At 53.7% G+C, this 14,895-nt stretch overlaps 1 protein-coding gene across 2 annotated transcripts; it reads right to left on the bottom strand.

Moving 5' to 3' along the window:
- Positions 1–196: 196 nt before the first annotated feature.
- PAOX (polyamine oxidase) lies at positions 197–12,976 on the bottom strand. Of its 2 annotated transcripts, XM_065521675.1 has the most exons (8): positions 12,741–12,976; positions 11,775–12,261; positions 10,587–10,786; positions 8,051–8,303; positions 6,090–6,197; positions 3,001–3,113; positions 2,065–2,222; positions 197–578 (listed from the first exon to the last, which is right to left on the bottom strand). In XM_065521675.1, the coding sequence occupies exons 1-8, from the start codon at positions 12,919–12,921 to the stop codon at positions 435–437; spliced, it is 1,644 nt and encodes a 547-aa protein (XP_065377747.1). In that variant the 5' UTR covers positions 12,922–12,976; the 3' UTR covers positions 197–434. The 2 variants fall into 2 exon arrangements, with proteins under 2 accessions (XP_065377747.1, XP_005566852.3); XM_005566795.4 differs by lacking the exon at positions 6,090–6,197.
- Positions 12,977–14,895: the final 1,919 nt, after the last annotated feature.

Below are 14,895 nucleotides of genomic sequence, written 5' to 3'. Positions count from 1 at the left end.
GGGGACGAGAAGCAACTACAGGACCCAGAGTTCAGGGAACCCAGAGTGCGGGGCCACGTGTGGTTGTGGGGATTGGAGACAAAAGGCCCTGTGTAACCTGGGCCTGGAGCAAGACAAAGACAACAGCAGCAGATGCTAGAGCCCCAAGGCAGGAAGGACAGGACAGCCTCGAGGCAGGAAGGACGGCTCTGGACGCTGCGGCTGTAATGTGCTTTATGTGCCCGGCATCTCCATGAGCATCCGGTGTCTTAGCTCAAGTCAACCCTGGCCAGACTCCAATAACAGACACAAGAACTGAGAAGATGGCTCCAGTTACCAAAAACCAGAGGACTCTCATTAACATCCCCAAATATCAAGTCAGATTGAAATCTGTCAGAGGAAACGAGGGTCCCAGCCTCCCCTGGCACAGGAAGAACAGAGCAGGCTGGACCCAGCTAGAGCCTCGGCCTGGGCTGCTGCACCTGTGGGGCCCACAGACTGAGCAGGCGGTCAGCCTCCCTCCATCCCGACAGCAGAGCACCGTGCGTCGTGGAGTAAAACGTGCGATGTGTGGCTTCCCCTGCAAACAGGATCTGGAGCTGCAAAGAAGAGCCAGGGTTAGAATGGGGATGCAATTCAGACAGCAGGGTCTGGGCAGATAAACACACAGAAAATGGCTCACGAGCATCCACCAAGAGGTGGGAAAACACAGCTCACATACCTCCACCAACGAGAGAGAAAAGGGCTCGCGCACGTACCCACCAACAGCCAGGAAAACGGCTCACACGTATCCATCAACCGCCAGGAAAACAGCTCACCCATATCTATCAACCGGCAGGAAAACGGCTCACCCATATCTATCAACCGGCAGGAAAACCGCCCACACACATTCACCAATGGGTGGGAAAGGAAGCGCTGCTCCCCGCAGCTCAGGTGTGAACAGCATTTAGAGAAAACAAGGTGGTGTAAACACTGAATAGTGATGTGGCCACAACTACTGGATCATATATGGGGAGGGTTGGGGACGGATCTGGGAGTCGGGTGGGCAGAGGGGTGGAAGAAAGCTACAACTTTATCTGATGTAATGAGAAGTCAATTAATAACACCTGGAACTGAAAACGCACGCAGCAACATTTCCAAGCAGGCTCACTGAAGAGTGATCATGAGCTGATTGGAAAACTGAACACTGACTAAATATTGGATCATATTGAGGAATGATTGTTAGTTTTTAAGTGGGTAAATAGTATCATAGTTATATGGTTTTATTTGTATGTTTTCTGAGACAGTCTTGCTCTGACACCCAGGCTGGAGTCCAGTGGCGCAGTCATAGCTTACTCCAGCCTCAACTGGACCCAAGCCCGAGCAGCTGGGACTACAGTGCATGCTACCGTGCCTGGCTACTTTTTTGTGTGTATGTGGAGACCGACTCTCACTATGTTGCCCAGGCTGGTCTCAAACTCTTGGCCTCAGCAAACCTCCTGCCTCGGCCTCCCAAAGCACTAGGATTACCGGTGTGAGCCACTGCCCTCGGCATCACAGTTAAGTATTTTACGAGCATGTCTTTATCTTTTAGAGACAGGCACCAAAATATCCCCAGGTGAATGTCCTGTGTGAGACATGCTTAATAAGTAAAGGCGGGGCCAGGTGGGGAGCAAGCTTGACTTAGGGGAAGCCTGGTGGGCACTCAAAGGTTCTACCTACTTTTGTATGTTTGACATTTTGCATAGGAAATGTTTCTCAAAAAGTGGTAGCAGAAACATGTTTTTAGAGATGCGGTAAACTTAGCAGTCAGAATCAGCTGGGAGCACAGTCTGGGAAGGGCAAAAGGGGCTCCACCTGCTGTTTTGGTTTTATTTTATTTTGTTAGCACTGCAGAATTCTCTGAGTGTGCTTTTTAAGCTATATGTGTGTATAATTCTCACAAAAACAATACATTTAAAAATTATTCTTAGTTTCAACAAGAAAATGGCTTCTGAGTCTGGGGTCCCAGCCCACCCGTCACTGGTGGGTGCTCCTGCAGCACTGAGACTCAGCGGGGGCCTCTGCAGCCGGACCCACATCCCCTGACTGGGGCACACCACATACCTGGGCGCCGGCGCCGTCTGCAGGGAGGGGCTGAGCCAGCAGGTCCAGGTCACCCCCAGTGCTGCCCACGGCCACGTAGCTGTAGGAGCCCCGAGTGTACGGGGCGCTGTGCCAGCAAGACCGCAGGACGCTCTTAGGCGCGGGGAGCTGTGGGTTTCCTGAGCCACAGAGACACTGCATGTTAACCAAGAACTCTCACCCACAGGTCTGCAACTGTTTGTGTCATTTTTTTTTTTTTGAGACGGAGTCTCACTCTGTCGCCCAGGCTGGAGTGCAATGGCGCAATCTGGGCTCACTGCAAGCTCCGCCTCCCGAGTTCACGCCATTCTCCTGCCTCAGCCTCCCGAGTAGCTGGGACTACAGGCGCCCGCCACTGCGCCCGGCTAATTTTTTCTATTTTTAGTAGAGACGGGGTTTCACCATGGTCTCGATCTCCTGACCTTGTGATCCGCCCGCCTCGGCCTCCCAAAGTGCTGGGATTACAGGCGTGAGCCACCGCGCCCAGCCCTTGTTTGTGTCATTTTTAAAGATTGAGCAGTTTAACGTGAAAGATGCTACACAGGAGAAAAACCGAGCAGCAGAGTGCATCAGGAAAGGCCCTTCCTGCCGACCCTGACTGGAGAACAGCAGGCTGGGACCCAGGAGCCTGTGACAGCAGCATGCTCCTGTTTCCGAGCCTTGGGTTCCTCCTCTGTAAAACTCTGATCAAGGACAACGGCATTTATTTCAGTGGCAGAAGTAGGAAGTGTTTGCAAAGTCATTTCAGTTCCTCGGAGGTAAGAACTGTTACTGACCCCACTAACATGAGGAAGGATGGTCCCTGGAGATATACAGAGTCAGCCAAATTTAGTTCTTCTCTGTTCTGAAAAGCCTAGTTTCTGTTTAGAGATCAGCCAGTAACGAGCAGAGGCAGGAACCGGCGTGTGTGGTGAGTACCTGTCATTCTTCGGAGCACTTGGGTGAGACACAGAAGTACTTCTTCATCCGACAGAGTCTCCATGAACTCAGACTCAAGCCCAGCAATGAACCCACAGAGAACGTGGACAGACCTGCATGGAGAAAGAGACCCGTGGGATGGCGGCGTCCAGCCCAGCTCTCTGCCCACGTCTCTCAGCAAGGAGCCCCCTATGGAGCAGCGGCCCCAGGGGCACAAGGAGCCATCCCCACGGAGCGTCCCTCAGGCTGCAAAGTCCTGGGGGTCCGAAGACCCTGCCAGGGACCCTCAAGGTCACAGCCATCTTCAGATGCTAAGACAGCATTTGCTGTTTCCACCACGCCAACATTTCCACCTGTGCAAGAACTGTCCCTTAGCAGAATCGAGACAGCAACGGGACCCACACTCGCCTGCAGGCGTTCCCACTGCCACACAAGCAGGTTACAAAATGCTGCTTTTTGCAGCCATAAAAGAACAAGATCATGTCCTTTGTAGGGACATGGCTGGAGCTGGAGGCCATTATCCTCAGCAAACTAACACAGGAACAGAAAAGCAGACAGCACATGTTTTCCCTTTCAAGTGGGAGCTAAATGATGAGCACACACACTGGGGCCTACGGGAGGGTGGAGGATGGGAGGAGGGAGAGGAGCAGGAGAAATAACTAATGGGTACTAGGTTTAATTCCTGGGTGATGAACGAATCTGTACAAGCCCCCATGACACACGGTTAGCTATATAACAAACCTGCACGGGTACCCCTGCCTCTGAATATAAAAGTTAAAATATATACATTAGAAAATAAATAAAAATGCTGCTTTCACTTGAGAATGTCCTTGATAGGCAGTAAAAGTTACTAATTTTATTAAATCTTGACCCTCGAGTTCATGTCTTTTTAACTATCTGCGTGGAGGGTCAGGCACGGTGGCTCATACCTGTAATCCCAGCACTTTGGGAGGCCGAGGCGGGCAGATCACAAGGTCAGGCGCTCAAGACCAGCCTGGCCAATATGGTGAAACCCAGTCTCTAATAAAAATAAAAAATTAGCCTGGCATGGTCGTGGGCGCCTGTAGTCCCAGCTACTCGGGAGGCTGAGGCAGGAGAATGGCGTGAACCCGGGAGGTGGAGGTTGCAGTGAGCCAAGACTGCGCCACTGCACTCCAGCCCGGGCGACAAAGCGAGACTCTGTCTCAGAAAATAATAATAATCTGTGTGGAGAAGCGGGATCCACGTAGAACACTCCTGCTGTGCGTGGTGCACGGTGGCCGTGGAGGACTCGCCCTGCACAAGCTCACTCCTGGCGGGGCTGGCTCAGAACTCAGGGGAGCTCCGGACAGACAAACCATGGTCTGGTATTTGGCGACATTTTCTTGAAAACGAGCAAAGTGTCTCTGTCACAGGAAAACAACTAACAAATAGGATTTATAGACACTGACAAAGTTTAAGCTCTCAAGCAAAAACTGCTTGTTTTTCTAAAAACAAGCTTTTTTAGAAAAGCTTGTTTCTGCCACCAACAGCATCACAGCTTCCCGATACCGAAAGACTTTTCTGAGATCAGTGGTATGTTAATAATTTTGGTTTTTTTATATCGTATAAGGAAATGTATCAACATTTGGAAGACTACATGAACCAGTATATATATTTTTTCTTTTTTTAAGACAGGGCCTCGCTCTGTTGCCCAGGCTGGAGTTCAGTGGCTTGATCACAAGTCACTGCAACCTCCACCTCCTGGGCTCAAGCAATCCTCCTGCCTCAGCCTCCCAGTAGCTGGGACCACAGGCACACGCCACCATGTCTGGCTATTTTTTTTTGTATTTTTGGTAGAGACGGGGTCTCGCTATGTTGCCCAGGCTGGTCTTGAACTCCTGAGTTCAAGCTATCTGCACACCTTGGCCTTCCAAAGTGCTGGAATTACCGGCATGAGCCACCACACCCAGCCTAGTATTTTCCAAATGACTAAAGTCATGGATAGGTAAAAGATCCATTTGAAGTACAAGACAGACAAATAGATTTCAGTGTCACAGAAGACAAAAAATTCACCGGTGTGCTCTCCAATTTCATATTTGGTCAACCTTTAAGGAACTACTACTACTTCTTGACTTTTGGTGTAGTATCAAAGAATACCCACAATCATTTGAAAAGCTGTTTAAATATCACTCCTTTGGCTGGACATGGTGGTTCACGCCTGTAATCCCAGTACTTTGGGAGGCCAAGGCGGGCAGATCACTTGAGGTCAGGAGTTCGAGACCAGCCTGAACAACATGGAGAAACCTCGTCTCTGTTAAAAATACTAAATTAGCCAGGCGTGGTGGTGCATGCCTGTAATCCCAGCTACTCGGGAGGCTGAGGTAGGAGAAATGCCTGAACCCAGGAGGCAGAGGTTGCAATGAGCCAAGATTGAGCTATTGCACTCCAGCCTGGGTGACAAGAGCAAAACTCCATCTCATAAATAAATAAATAAATAATTACATAAATAAATAAGTTTCACTCCTTCTTCCAACCACATATCCATGTAGATCCAGATTTTCTTCCTATGTTTCAACCAAAATAAAACATCACCACAGAATGAATGCAGAGGAGGCCTGAGAACCCAGATGTCTTCTATTAAGTGTAACACTAAAGAGTTTTGCAGAAAAGGCCGGGCGTGGTGGCTCACACCTGTAATCCCAGCACTTTGGGAGGCCGAGGTGGGCGGATCACTTGAGGCCAGGAGTTCGAGACCAGCCTGGCCAACATGTCAAAACCCTGTCTTTACTAAAATTACAAAAATTAGCTGGGGCCGGGCGTGGTGGCTCACGCCTGTAATCCCAGCACTTTGGGAGGCCGAGGTGGGCGGATCACAAGGTCAGGAGATCGAGACCATGGTGAAACCCCGTCTCTACTAAAAATAGAAAAAATTAGCCGGGCGCAGGGGCGGGCGCCTGTAGTCCCAGCTACTCAGGAGGCTGAGGCAGGAGAATGGCGTGAACCCGGGAGGCGGAGCTTGCAGTGAGCCGAGATTGCGCCACTGCACTCCAGCCTGGGCGACAGAGCGAGACTCCGTCTCAAAAAAAAAAAAAAAAAAAAAAAAATTAGCTGGGCATGGTGGCGCATACCTGTTAATTCCAGCTACTCGGGAGGCTGAGGCAGGAGAATCGCTTGAACCCAGGAGGCAGAGGTTGCAGTGAGCCAAGATCATGCCACTGCATTCCATGCATTCCAGCCTGGGTGACAGGGAGAACTTGTCTCAAAAAAAAAAAAAAAAAAAAAAAAAGGTTTTGCAGAAAAGACAAAACTGCTGCCACCCTTCATTAAATTTTAAGAAAATGTTCATTAAAAAATGTTATTTATGCTAACATGGAATAGGTTTGTTACTATCATCTCAAATAATAATTTAATTTATCATGTGGTGGCCGGGCTCACGCCTGTAACCCCAGCACTTTGGGAGGCCGAGGCGGGCAGTTCACGAGTTCGAGATCGAGACCATCCTGGCTAACATGGTGAAACACCGTCTCTACTAAAAATACAAAAAATTAACAGGGCGTGGTGGCGGGTGCCTATAGTCCCAGCTACTCAGGAGGCTGAGGCAGGAGAATGGTGTGAACCCGGGAGGCGGAGCTTGCAGTAGCCGAGATAGCACCACTGCACTCCAGCCTGGGCGACAGAGCGAGACTCCGTCTCAAAAAAATAATAATAATAATTAATTTATCATGGGGTACATTTACAGATATGACTCACATAAACAAAAGCTCTTTGAGATCCCCAACCCTTTGCAGGTATATAAAAGGATGGGATAACTACCATCCCATGCCACAGACAGGGTCCCACCAAAGCACTCAGGATCCCACTGATGTCCTAAGCAAGAGAGCACAGGAGGTAGGACTGGGGCTGGGGCAGGTGGCTACACAGTCACCCACCCGGCTGCCCACCAGCAACCCAGGCCTATCTCAACACCTGGAATGCCAGTTTTCTTTCTTTTTCTTTTTCTTTTTTTTTTTTTAGACAGAGTTTTGCTCTTGTTGCCCAGGCTGGAGTGCTATGGCACAATCTCAGCTCACTGCAACCTCTGCCTCCCAGGTTCAAGCGATTGTCCTGCCTCAGCCTCCTGAGTAGCTGTGATTACAGGTGCCCGCCACCACACCCAGCTAATTTTGTGTATTTTTAGTAGAGACGGGGTTTCATCATGTTGGCCAGGCTGGTCTCGAACTCCTGACCTCAGGTGATCCACCCCCTCAGCCTCCCAAAGTGCAGGGATGACAGGTGTGAGCCACCACGCCTGGTCGGAATGCTAGTTTTCTCTTCAGTGTGAAGGAGACACACAGGCTTCCCCCATCACAGGTGCAGGGCTGGTCTGCAGCCTGCAGCCTCCTGCTCCCAGTGGACGGCGACTATGAACCGTCTGGCAGGCATGCCCTACACTCCCACCCCATCCCAGGCCTTTCAGAACAAGAACTCAGTGCCCCTCCTGCAGCATCTCTCAATGGAAACATGGAATTGTATCTGCCATCTGACTACAACAGGCTGTCTTTGTGTTTTAATCTTGCTGGAAAAGTCAGTCCCTCCATCCCCACATCACTCATGGGATTATCTCCTGAATCACCACGTGGTCTACGTATGCTGTTTCTAAGAGGTCCAGCCCATACAAGTGAGCCCTTCCTCTATGGGTCCACGATTCCATTACTTCTAGGAATGTTTCCTTCAATTATTTCATCCTGGTTAAGTATTGTCTCCCCAGGTATGGGCAGGTGGTGTTTCAAAGATCTTCTGTATCTACAAGCCCCAGCTCCCTGCAACATTCCAATAAACGCGTTCCCACTGACTGAAGACCGAGCCTGTCTGCAAGTCCACAGATACATTCTGGGCCCTGAGGGATGCTGACAACCTGCATACAGCAGGGCGCCATCTGTCCCTGCAGGGGTCAGGCCCAGGTGCAGCCAGCACCTGGGGGGGCTCATGGGATCCCTACCCATTAAACCCCCAGAAATGCCCTGCAGTGAACGGACACACTGCTGCGTCCTCCATCAGATGAAGGCCTATGAGCCAGCTACTCACAGAGCCTCTCAGGGAGCAAACGTACGCAAAGGCAGGCAGGACCACAAAGCCAATGAGCTTCCGGAACCAGGCATCCTGCAGCGCAGGGGCAGCGTCCTCCAGGGGCGACGAGTCGTCCCACACCAGCTGGATCAGCTGGCAGTCGGGCTCCCAGAAGGGCTCCTCAAACTCCAGGAAGATTTTATTATTGGTCCCGAAGCCTATCTTCCTGATGGCTTCTGCCTTCTCAGCCGGCAGTGGAGGGTCAAAGAAGGTGTCCAGACGTTCCTTAAGAAAACCTGGAATTCAGAATTGGACTCTACTTACATCCTTGGAAGTCCTGTCTGTCTAGACCTTGGACCCAGCAATTTCCCCTACTGGGATTTATCCTACAGACACATTCACACAAGCAGTTTTACTTTTTTTTCCTTGTTTCTGAGATAGAGTCTTGCTCTGCTGCCCAGGCTAGAGTGCATGCAGCATCATGATCAGGGCTCGCTGCAGCCTTGACCTCCCTGGCTCAAGCAATCCTCCCACCTTGGCCTCCCAAACTGCTGGGATTACAGGCATGAGCCACCGTTCCCCACCTTTCACACAAGTGTTTTTTTGTTTTTTGGGTTTTCTTTTTTTTTTTTTTTTTTTTTGAGATGGATTCTTGCTCTGTTGCCCAAGCTGGAATGCAATGATATGATCTCGGCTCACTGCAATCTCTGCCTCCTAGTTCTAGCAATTCTCCTGCCTCAGCTTCCCAAGTAGCTGGGATTTCAGACACCTACCACCACGCCCAGCTAATTTTTCTATTTTTAGTAGAGATGGGGTCTCGCCATGTTGGTTAGGCTGGTCTTGAACTCCTGACTTCAGGTGATCCACCCACCTCAGCCTCCCAAAGTGCTGGGATTACAGGCATGAGCCACCCTGCCTGGCTATCACAAGTGTTTTTAAGTACACATGTAAAACTACATGAAATAGAAACGTGAAGACCACCTAACTTTCCATCTGCACTTATGAAATAATGACAAGAAAACACTGCATGGCAAATTAACTGGCTCCTTTTTTTTTTTTTTTTTTTTTTTTGAGACAGAGTTTCACACTGGTTGCCCAGGCTGGAGTGCAATGGCACGATCTCAGCTCACTGCAACCTCTGCCTCCTGGGTTCAAGCAATTCTCCTGTCTCAGCCTCCTGAGTAGCTGGGATTACAAGCACCCAACCGCTAATTTTTGTGAATTGGCTCCTTATAAACAAAATGCTCACAGTTGTAACAATGTATCTACTGAAAATGTCCCCAGTGATCAGCACTTAGCAGGCCCTGCAACTACATACTCCAAACAAGAATGAACAAAGTCACTGGAGGGAAACAAAAAAGACTGCTGTAGATCTCTGTGTGCTGATTTGGAAAAACTGACAAGTTCTATTAAGGAAAAAAAAAAAAAAGAGGCAAACTGAGCAGCAGATTTTTGGGTTTGTTTTTTTGTTTGTTTTTTTGAGACAGAGTCTCACTCTGTCACCCAGGCTGGAGTGCAATGGCACCATCTCGGCTCACTACAACCTCCGCCTCCTGGGTTCAAGCAATTCTCCTGCCTCAGCCTCTCAAGTAGCTGGGATTACAGGTGCCTGCCATCATGACCAGCTGATTTTTGGATTTTTAGTAAAGACAGGGTTTCACCATGTTGACCAGGCCGGTCTCGAACTCCTGACCTCAGGTGATTCGCTTGCCTCGGCTTCCCAAAGTGCTGAGATTACAGGCATAGGCCACCACGCCCAGCCAGCAGCAGATGTTCATGTGTGGACGATGACTCCATCTCTGGGAACAGCAGTGAGGTCTGAGTGCTCATCCCTGCCCTGGAGAGGGCACAGCCACCCCTTGGAGACAGGAGTTAGGGCTGCAGAGGCTCTTGCTTTTCATCACAACCTTCAATCACACCTAGATTTCCAAGTGAGTGCCGGCACTTGCTAGCTTTGTGAACTTGGGCAATTAAGTAACTTCTAATTGCCTAGATGTTCAAATCTGTCAAATGGGGGATGGTGACAGACACCTCCCAAGGCTGCCTGAGGAGTCAATGAGATAACTCAGGCAGAGACCCATGGCAGCGTGAAACCCGTGTGAAGCAAATGTCCAGTTGACAGCAATTATCCTATAACTCTGTTTTCAACCATCTCCACCTTTCACAAAACAGCTTCAAACCACCTCTACTCGAGGACAGATCTAAATCACCAGATCTAGAATTAAACAGAACTATACACATGGCTCCTTCAACAGGTCACCCCAGGCCTGACCTTGAGACCAGGCTTTCCATGCCTTTTCCTGTCTCCAGCAAAGTGCAGTGTGGTTAATCTCCAAGGTCGTCCCAATCCTAACGGTTACCTCCAAGCAAGCAGGACACATATTCACTCACGTTTTTTCTTACAGTGAAACCCTTAATTCCAAAGCATGCAATTGCTACAAAACATAACAGAATCATTCCTTCCACCTATCTGGAAATTATTAGAATGAAAATGTGAGCTTCGTACACAAGCAAATGCCCCAGAGCCAACTGAGGCAGGGGCACTTGGGATAGGGATTTGGGTTGAAAACCTGACTTACCTAAGGGCACGGTGACGATGACGTGGTGCACTGGGAACCGGTCTCCATCCTCACACTCTACCGACACGGGAAAAGTCTCGCCGGGAAAGGCTGCCTCCTGGAAGGACCCGTTCCAGTGGATGGTCTTCACAGGCTTCTCAAAAACCACCGTGTCCTCCGGCAGGGAGGCCATCATGCAGTTTGTGAGCCCTTGGTAGCCCCTAGGAAGACAGAAGTGCTGGTTTCGTAGAGGCCCAGTCCCTGGAAGGGCAGGGCTGGTGGAAATACCTGCTCGGAGTTCCCACCCACATCAAAGGTAGCTGCAGGGAGCTCTCCATCACTTGGGGCCAGCTGCACTCTGTGGTTTTCCACCGCAAGGATGCTCATACCTGCCCTCCAGGCCATAAGGGAGGGTTCAGTGGGCACAGAGCTCCCAAAGCAATTTGCCAGAACCAGGGCTTCCTCCTTACCACCTCAGAGTTCCTGACTCACAAATGCCCATCGCCTGGCCAGGAGCCTTGAGGACAACACCAGGGGTGACGTCTAGGAGAGTGAGGGGACAGCCCAAGGAGGGTCTCACCTGTACCTGGTACCCAGCAGCCACCCTGCTACAGGGATGTCTGGCCCCCTCTGCAGTCGAAGCCCCTCACAAATACAGGAGCAAGAGAAGTCTTTCCTTCTGGTTTTTGTTTGTTTGTTTGTTTGTTTTTTTCTTTTGAGACAGAGTCTCACTCTGTCCCCCAGGCTTGGAGTGCAATGGCATGGCATTGGCTCACTGCAACCTCCATCTCCCAGGTTCAAGCAATTCTTCTGCCTCAGCCTAACAAGTAGCTGGGACTACAGGCACGTGCCCACACACCTGGCTAATTTTTGTATTTTTAGTAGAGATGGGGTTTCACCACGTTGGCCAGGCTGTTCTTGAACTCCTGACCTCGTGATCTGCCCGCCTTGGCCTCCCGAAGTGCTGGGATTACAGGAGTGAGCCACCACGCCCGGCCTTACCTTTCGTATTTTAACCACCCTCTCTCAGAAATAACTTTTTTGGCTTAAATGAGCAAAACTAGAGAAAGGAGCAACCAGTCTGTCTGAATGGGGAGGACAAATGGTCTCTTGTCCCTCCCATACCCAAGCAAGAGCAGAGAATGGCCAACCCCGGGGCCCTGGGGAGCCTGGTGGGAGGACTGGCGCGGCAGGGGCTCAGGCACGCACTTAGAAAAGGTGCAGTCCAGACCCGGCAGCACGGTGTACTCCCCAAAGGGTGCAAGGGCCACCAGGTCCATGCTGTGGGTGCCGCTCACACAGCATTCCAGGTTGAAGAAGGAGTTCAGGACGGCCAGCTTCAGCTTCCTGGTCTCCTCATCCTCTGTCCAGCCGGTCACGTGCTGGCCAATCTCCTTCTTGAGGTACTCCCCGACGCTGGGCACCGGGGTCTCCGCAGCATACAGGAACTCCCGGGTCTGGTCTATCAGGCCGTAGAAGAGAGTCGCCATCTCCGCCACCAGTTGGAGGCTCACGCGGGCCCCGGAGCTGGCGTAGCTCACGGAGGGCAGGCCCACGTGACCCCCGGTCTCCACCAGCTGGTTCTCCTCGGACAGCTCCTTCTCCCCCAGCAGCCCGTACTCAGCAGCCAGCTGGAAGACGGGGTTGCCCCGGGAGGGCCCATGGATCCAGTGCGCGCCCACCTCCACCACGCCACCTGCGAGGGGACAGCAGATGCCACCTGGGGGTTCCTTTCTCAGAACGGTCACTGCGAGCCCTTCTCCTGGGCCACGCCCACGCTGCCCTTCCCAAGTAGGATGTGACCACACTGTCCCCAAGAGCCCTGTCAGACCCAGTTTAAGGGGAGCACCTGGGCAGGAGAGCACTTGTCGGGCGGTCTGGACCAGAGAGAGGGGTGCAGGGTGGGCGTACCCCGGGGCTGGGTGGGGGGTCTGTGGGGCACAACCAGGGAGGCCTTGTGGAGCCGTAGGTCGCCTTCCCTGGCCGGCGCCCTCCTGACTAACTCTGAGTCTTGAGTTTGGGGCGGTGAACTCTGGCCGATTAAGCGAGCGGGGATTTCCTCGGGGGGCCCGGTAAGGCGGCCGGGGCGGTCAGCTGCGCGCAGGGCTGGTGGGGGCCGGCGAGCTCGCGCGCAACCGGTTGGGTTCCGGGAGGGGCTCCGGGAGGGGCGGTTACCGAAGCTGCGCTCCGAGCGGATGCGGCCCCCGGCGCGGGCCGTGGCCTCCAGGACCCGCAGGTGCGGGAAAGCGGAGTGGCCGCAGAGTCTCTGCGCCGCGCCCAACCCCGCGATGCCGCCGCCCACCACCAGCACCCGGGGGCCGCCCGGAGCCTTCCCGACGCTGCCGGTCGCCTCCATCGTCCGGTCCGGGCGGTCCAAGGGCTTCCGAGTAGCCGGGAGGTCTCGAGCTCTCGTAGGAGGCCGGAGGCGGGGCGAGGGGGCGGGGACGCGGCGGGAAAGGGCGGGGCCGGGGAGGGCCCCACAGTGCGCCTCGGCCTCCGCGAGCCTCGGGACTGGGCTCGGGTGTCGGAGGGAAGCTCCCCGAGTGGGAAGGCCCGCGAGGACCGGCGTCAGGGAGCGTCCCGCGCTGCCGGGCGGTGCGCGCTAGCGTCCCCACGGAGGGAGAAGCCGGCCGGCCAGGCCAGAGTCTCCTCCAAGGGAGACAAGGGCGCAGCGAGCGCTTCCCGCAGGTACCCGCTTCGAGTGCGAGGGCGCAGTGGGCCTGGGGGTGCCACGGTGTCAAGGATGGGACCTGGGTTAGCTTAACGCGTCCGGAGGGGCTGTGAGAGCCTCCAGCAACGCCAGCGAGCCCTCAGTTCGCGTGTGCGCGCGCCTGCGTGTGCGTGTGTGGTCACAGGTCTGCAGGGACACAGGACCAAAGCACAAAGTACACACGCAAAGTACAAAGTTCAGAAGCCGAGGGCAAGTGCAGAAACGTTCCTCGCCCCCCTCCCAGCTTCCGGAGAAGTTGAGTCTCTCGGCCCCTCCCAGCTTCCGGAGAAGTTGAGCGCACACCCAGGCATGCCTGTATTTCTGGAGACTTCCCCCGGTGCAGGCGGCCGCGTTTTCTACTGCATCGCAGTCCGCAGGGGTTGGAAACGCTCCTGCCCTGTTTTCAGGGGCGTCCCCGCCTCCTGAGCCCCGGTCCTCTGCGGAGGGGCCGCGCACTCAAGTTTGCCAGTGTGAGCTTTACCCTTCGCTCTCGGCGTGGACCCCCAGAGCCGTGTCTTCCTTTCCTTTGATTCCCTCTCTTCCCAGCTGGAAAAAAGGCTCCCGGAAGGGTGACCTGGTGTCTGGATTCCACTCCCCATCCCTCCCTAGCCAACCCCGCGAGCTGAGCTCCAGGCAGGGAGAGGTGCGGGTGCCTGGGACACGGGCTGACTCCCTTGGCGGTGGCGGTCAGTGGTCGAGCGTCCTCTGTCCATCAGGGGCCCCCAGCGCCAGGAGGAGACACTGGATGCAGTGGCCATCTCCTCCTGCCACCAGGCCAGGGGGAACCCAGGGTGCCTCCCGGGTCAGCAGAGCCAGCTCTCCACCAGGCTGACCCACCTGACATCCCCAGGCTAAGGAAAAAAGGGCTGCCCCACCCCCATAGTCGGATGGCAAGTGTTGGGCTGCAGCCCCCGCCACTAGTGTCCCATGTTCTGCCTGAGCAGGCCTCTCTCTTACTCACTGCTTTTGGGCCTGAAGCAGAGCCAACAGCTCAGTGAGGGCTTCATTCTGAGGTCCCTGGCGTGCACCACGGAAGCACAGCAGGACCACCCACCCACCTGCCCCAGCTCCCCAGTGGAAGTCCTGAGATGGCAGATTAAATACTCTGGGGTCCTGAATTCCACAGATGAACTGGGTCCCCCACGGCTATGGCCAAGGGGACGGCCCATTCCCTGGTGGCACCGTCTGAAATCAAGCTGCTTCTCTGGCCGCAGGGCCCAGCTCACTGCCCAGACACAGGAGCACATCGCCCTGCACACGACTGGGTGGGCACGACTGTGAGGGATGCCACCCCGTGCCTCGGGCCTCCTGCACAGGCTTGGGCCTCCCCACTCTGGGTGGACAGGCTACTTTGGCCCCTCAGCCTCTGGGGACTGCTGCCCTGTTTTCAGTACAGTGTCAGGACCACCGGTCAGCCAGCTCCTCCAGCACCAAGACTCCCGTGTCCTCGTTCTCCTGGGCCATTGCGGTCGGCCAGGGCGCAGCCTTTGCTGGAAGGCCGTCCAGTCTGGGCTCTGGTCAGGCATCGATGTCCCCCAGGAACCTGGCCTCACCTTGCATTGGGACAGCCTCTGCAAGATGGAACAGGAAGGGTCTGGCTTTGCCTCTGGCTTCACCTCC

The sequence above is a fragment of the Macaca fascicularis genome, chromosome 9 (genome assembly GCF_037993035.2).
Source record: "Macaca fascicularis isolate 582-1 chromosome 9, T2T-MFA8v1.1".
NCBI lineage: Eukaryota > Metazoa > Chordata > Mammalia > Primates > Cercopithecidae > Macaca > Macaca fascicularis.
Note: the sequence above shows the minus strand (reverse complement) of the source record. Positions and strands in the feature narration are given on the sequence as shown.

What these genes read in the sequence shown, in the direction of transcription:
- PAOX (XM_065521675.1), bottom strand. Translation starts at nt 12,921, where the DNA reads ATGGAGGCGACCGGCAGCGTCGGGAAGGCTCCGGGCGGCCCCCGGGTG. An exon ending in CCGCTCGGAGCGCAGCTTCG is followed by an intron (nt 12,262 to 12,740) that starts GTAACCGCCCCT and finishes GTCCCCTCGCAG; the next exon opens with GTGGCGTGGTGGAGGTGGGC. An exon ending in GTGGTCCTGCCTGCCTTTGC is followed by an intron (nt 6,198 to 8,050) that starts GTACGTTTGCTC and finishes CCTGTCACCCAG; the next exon opens with GCTGGAATGCATGGAATGCA.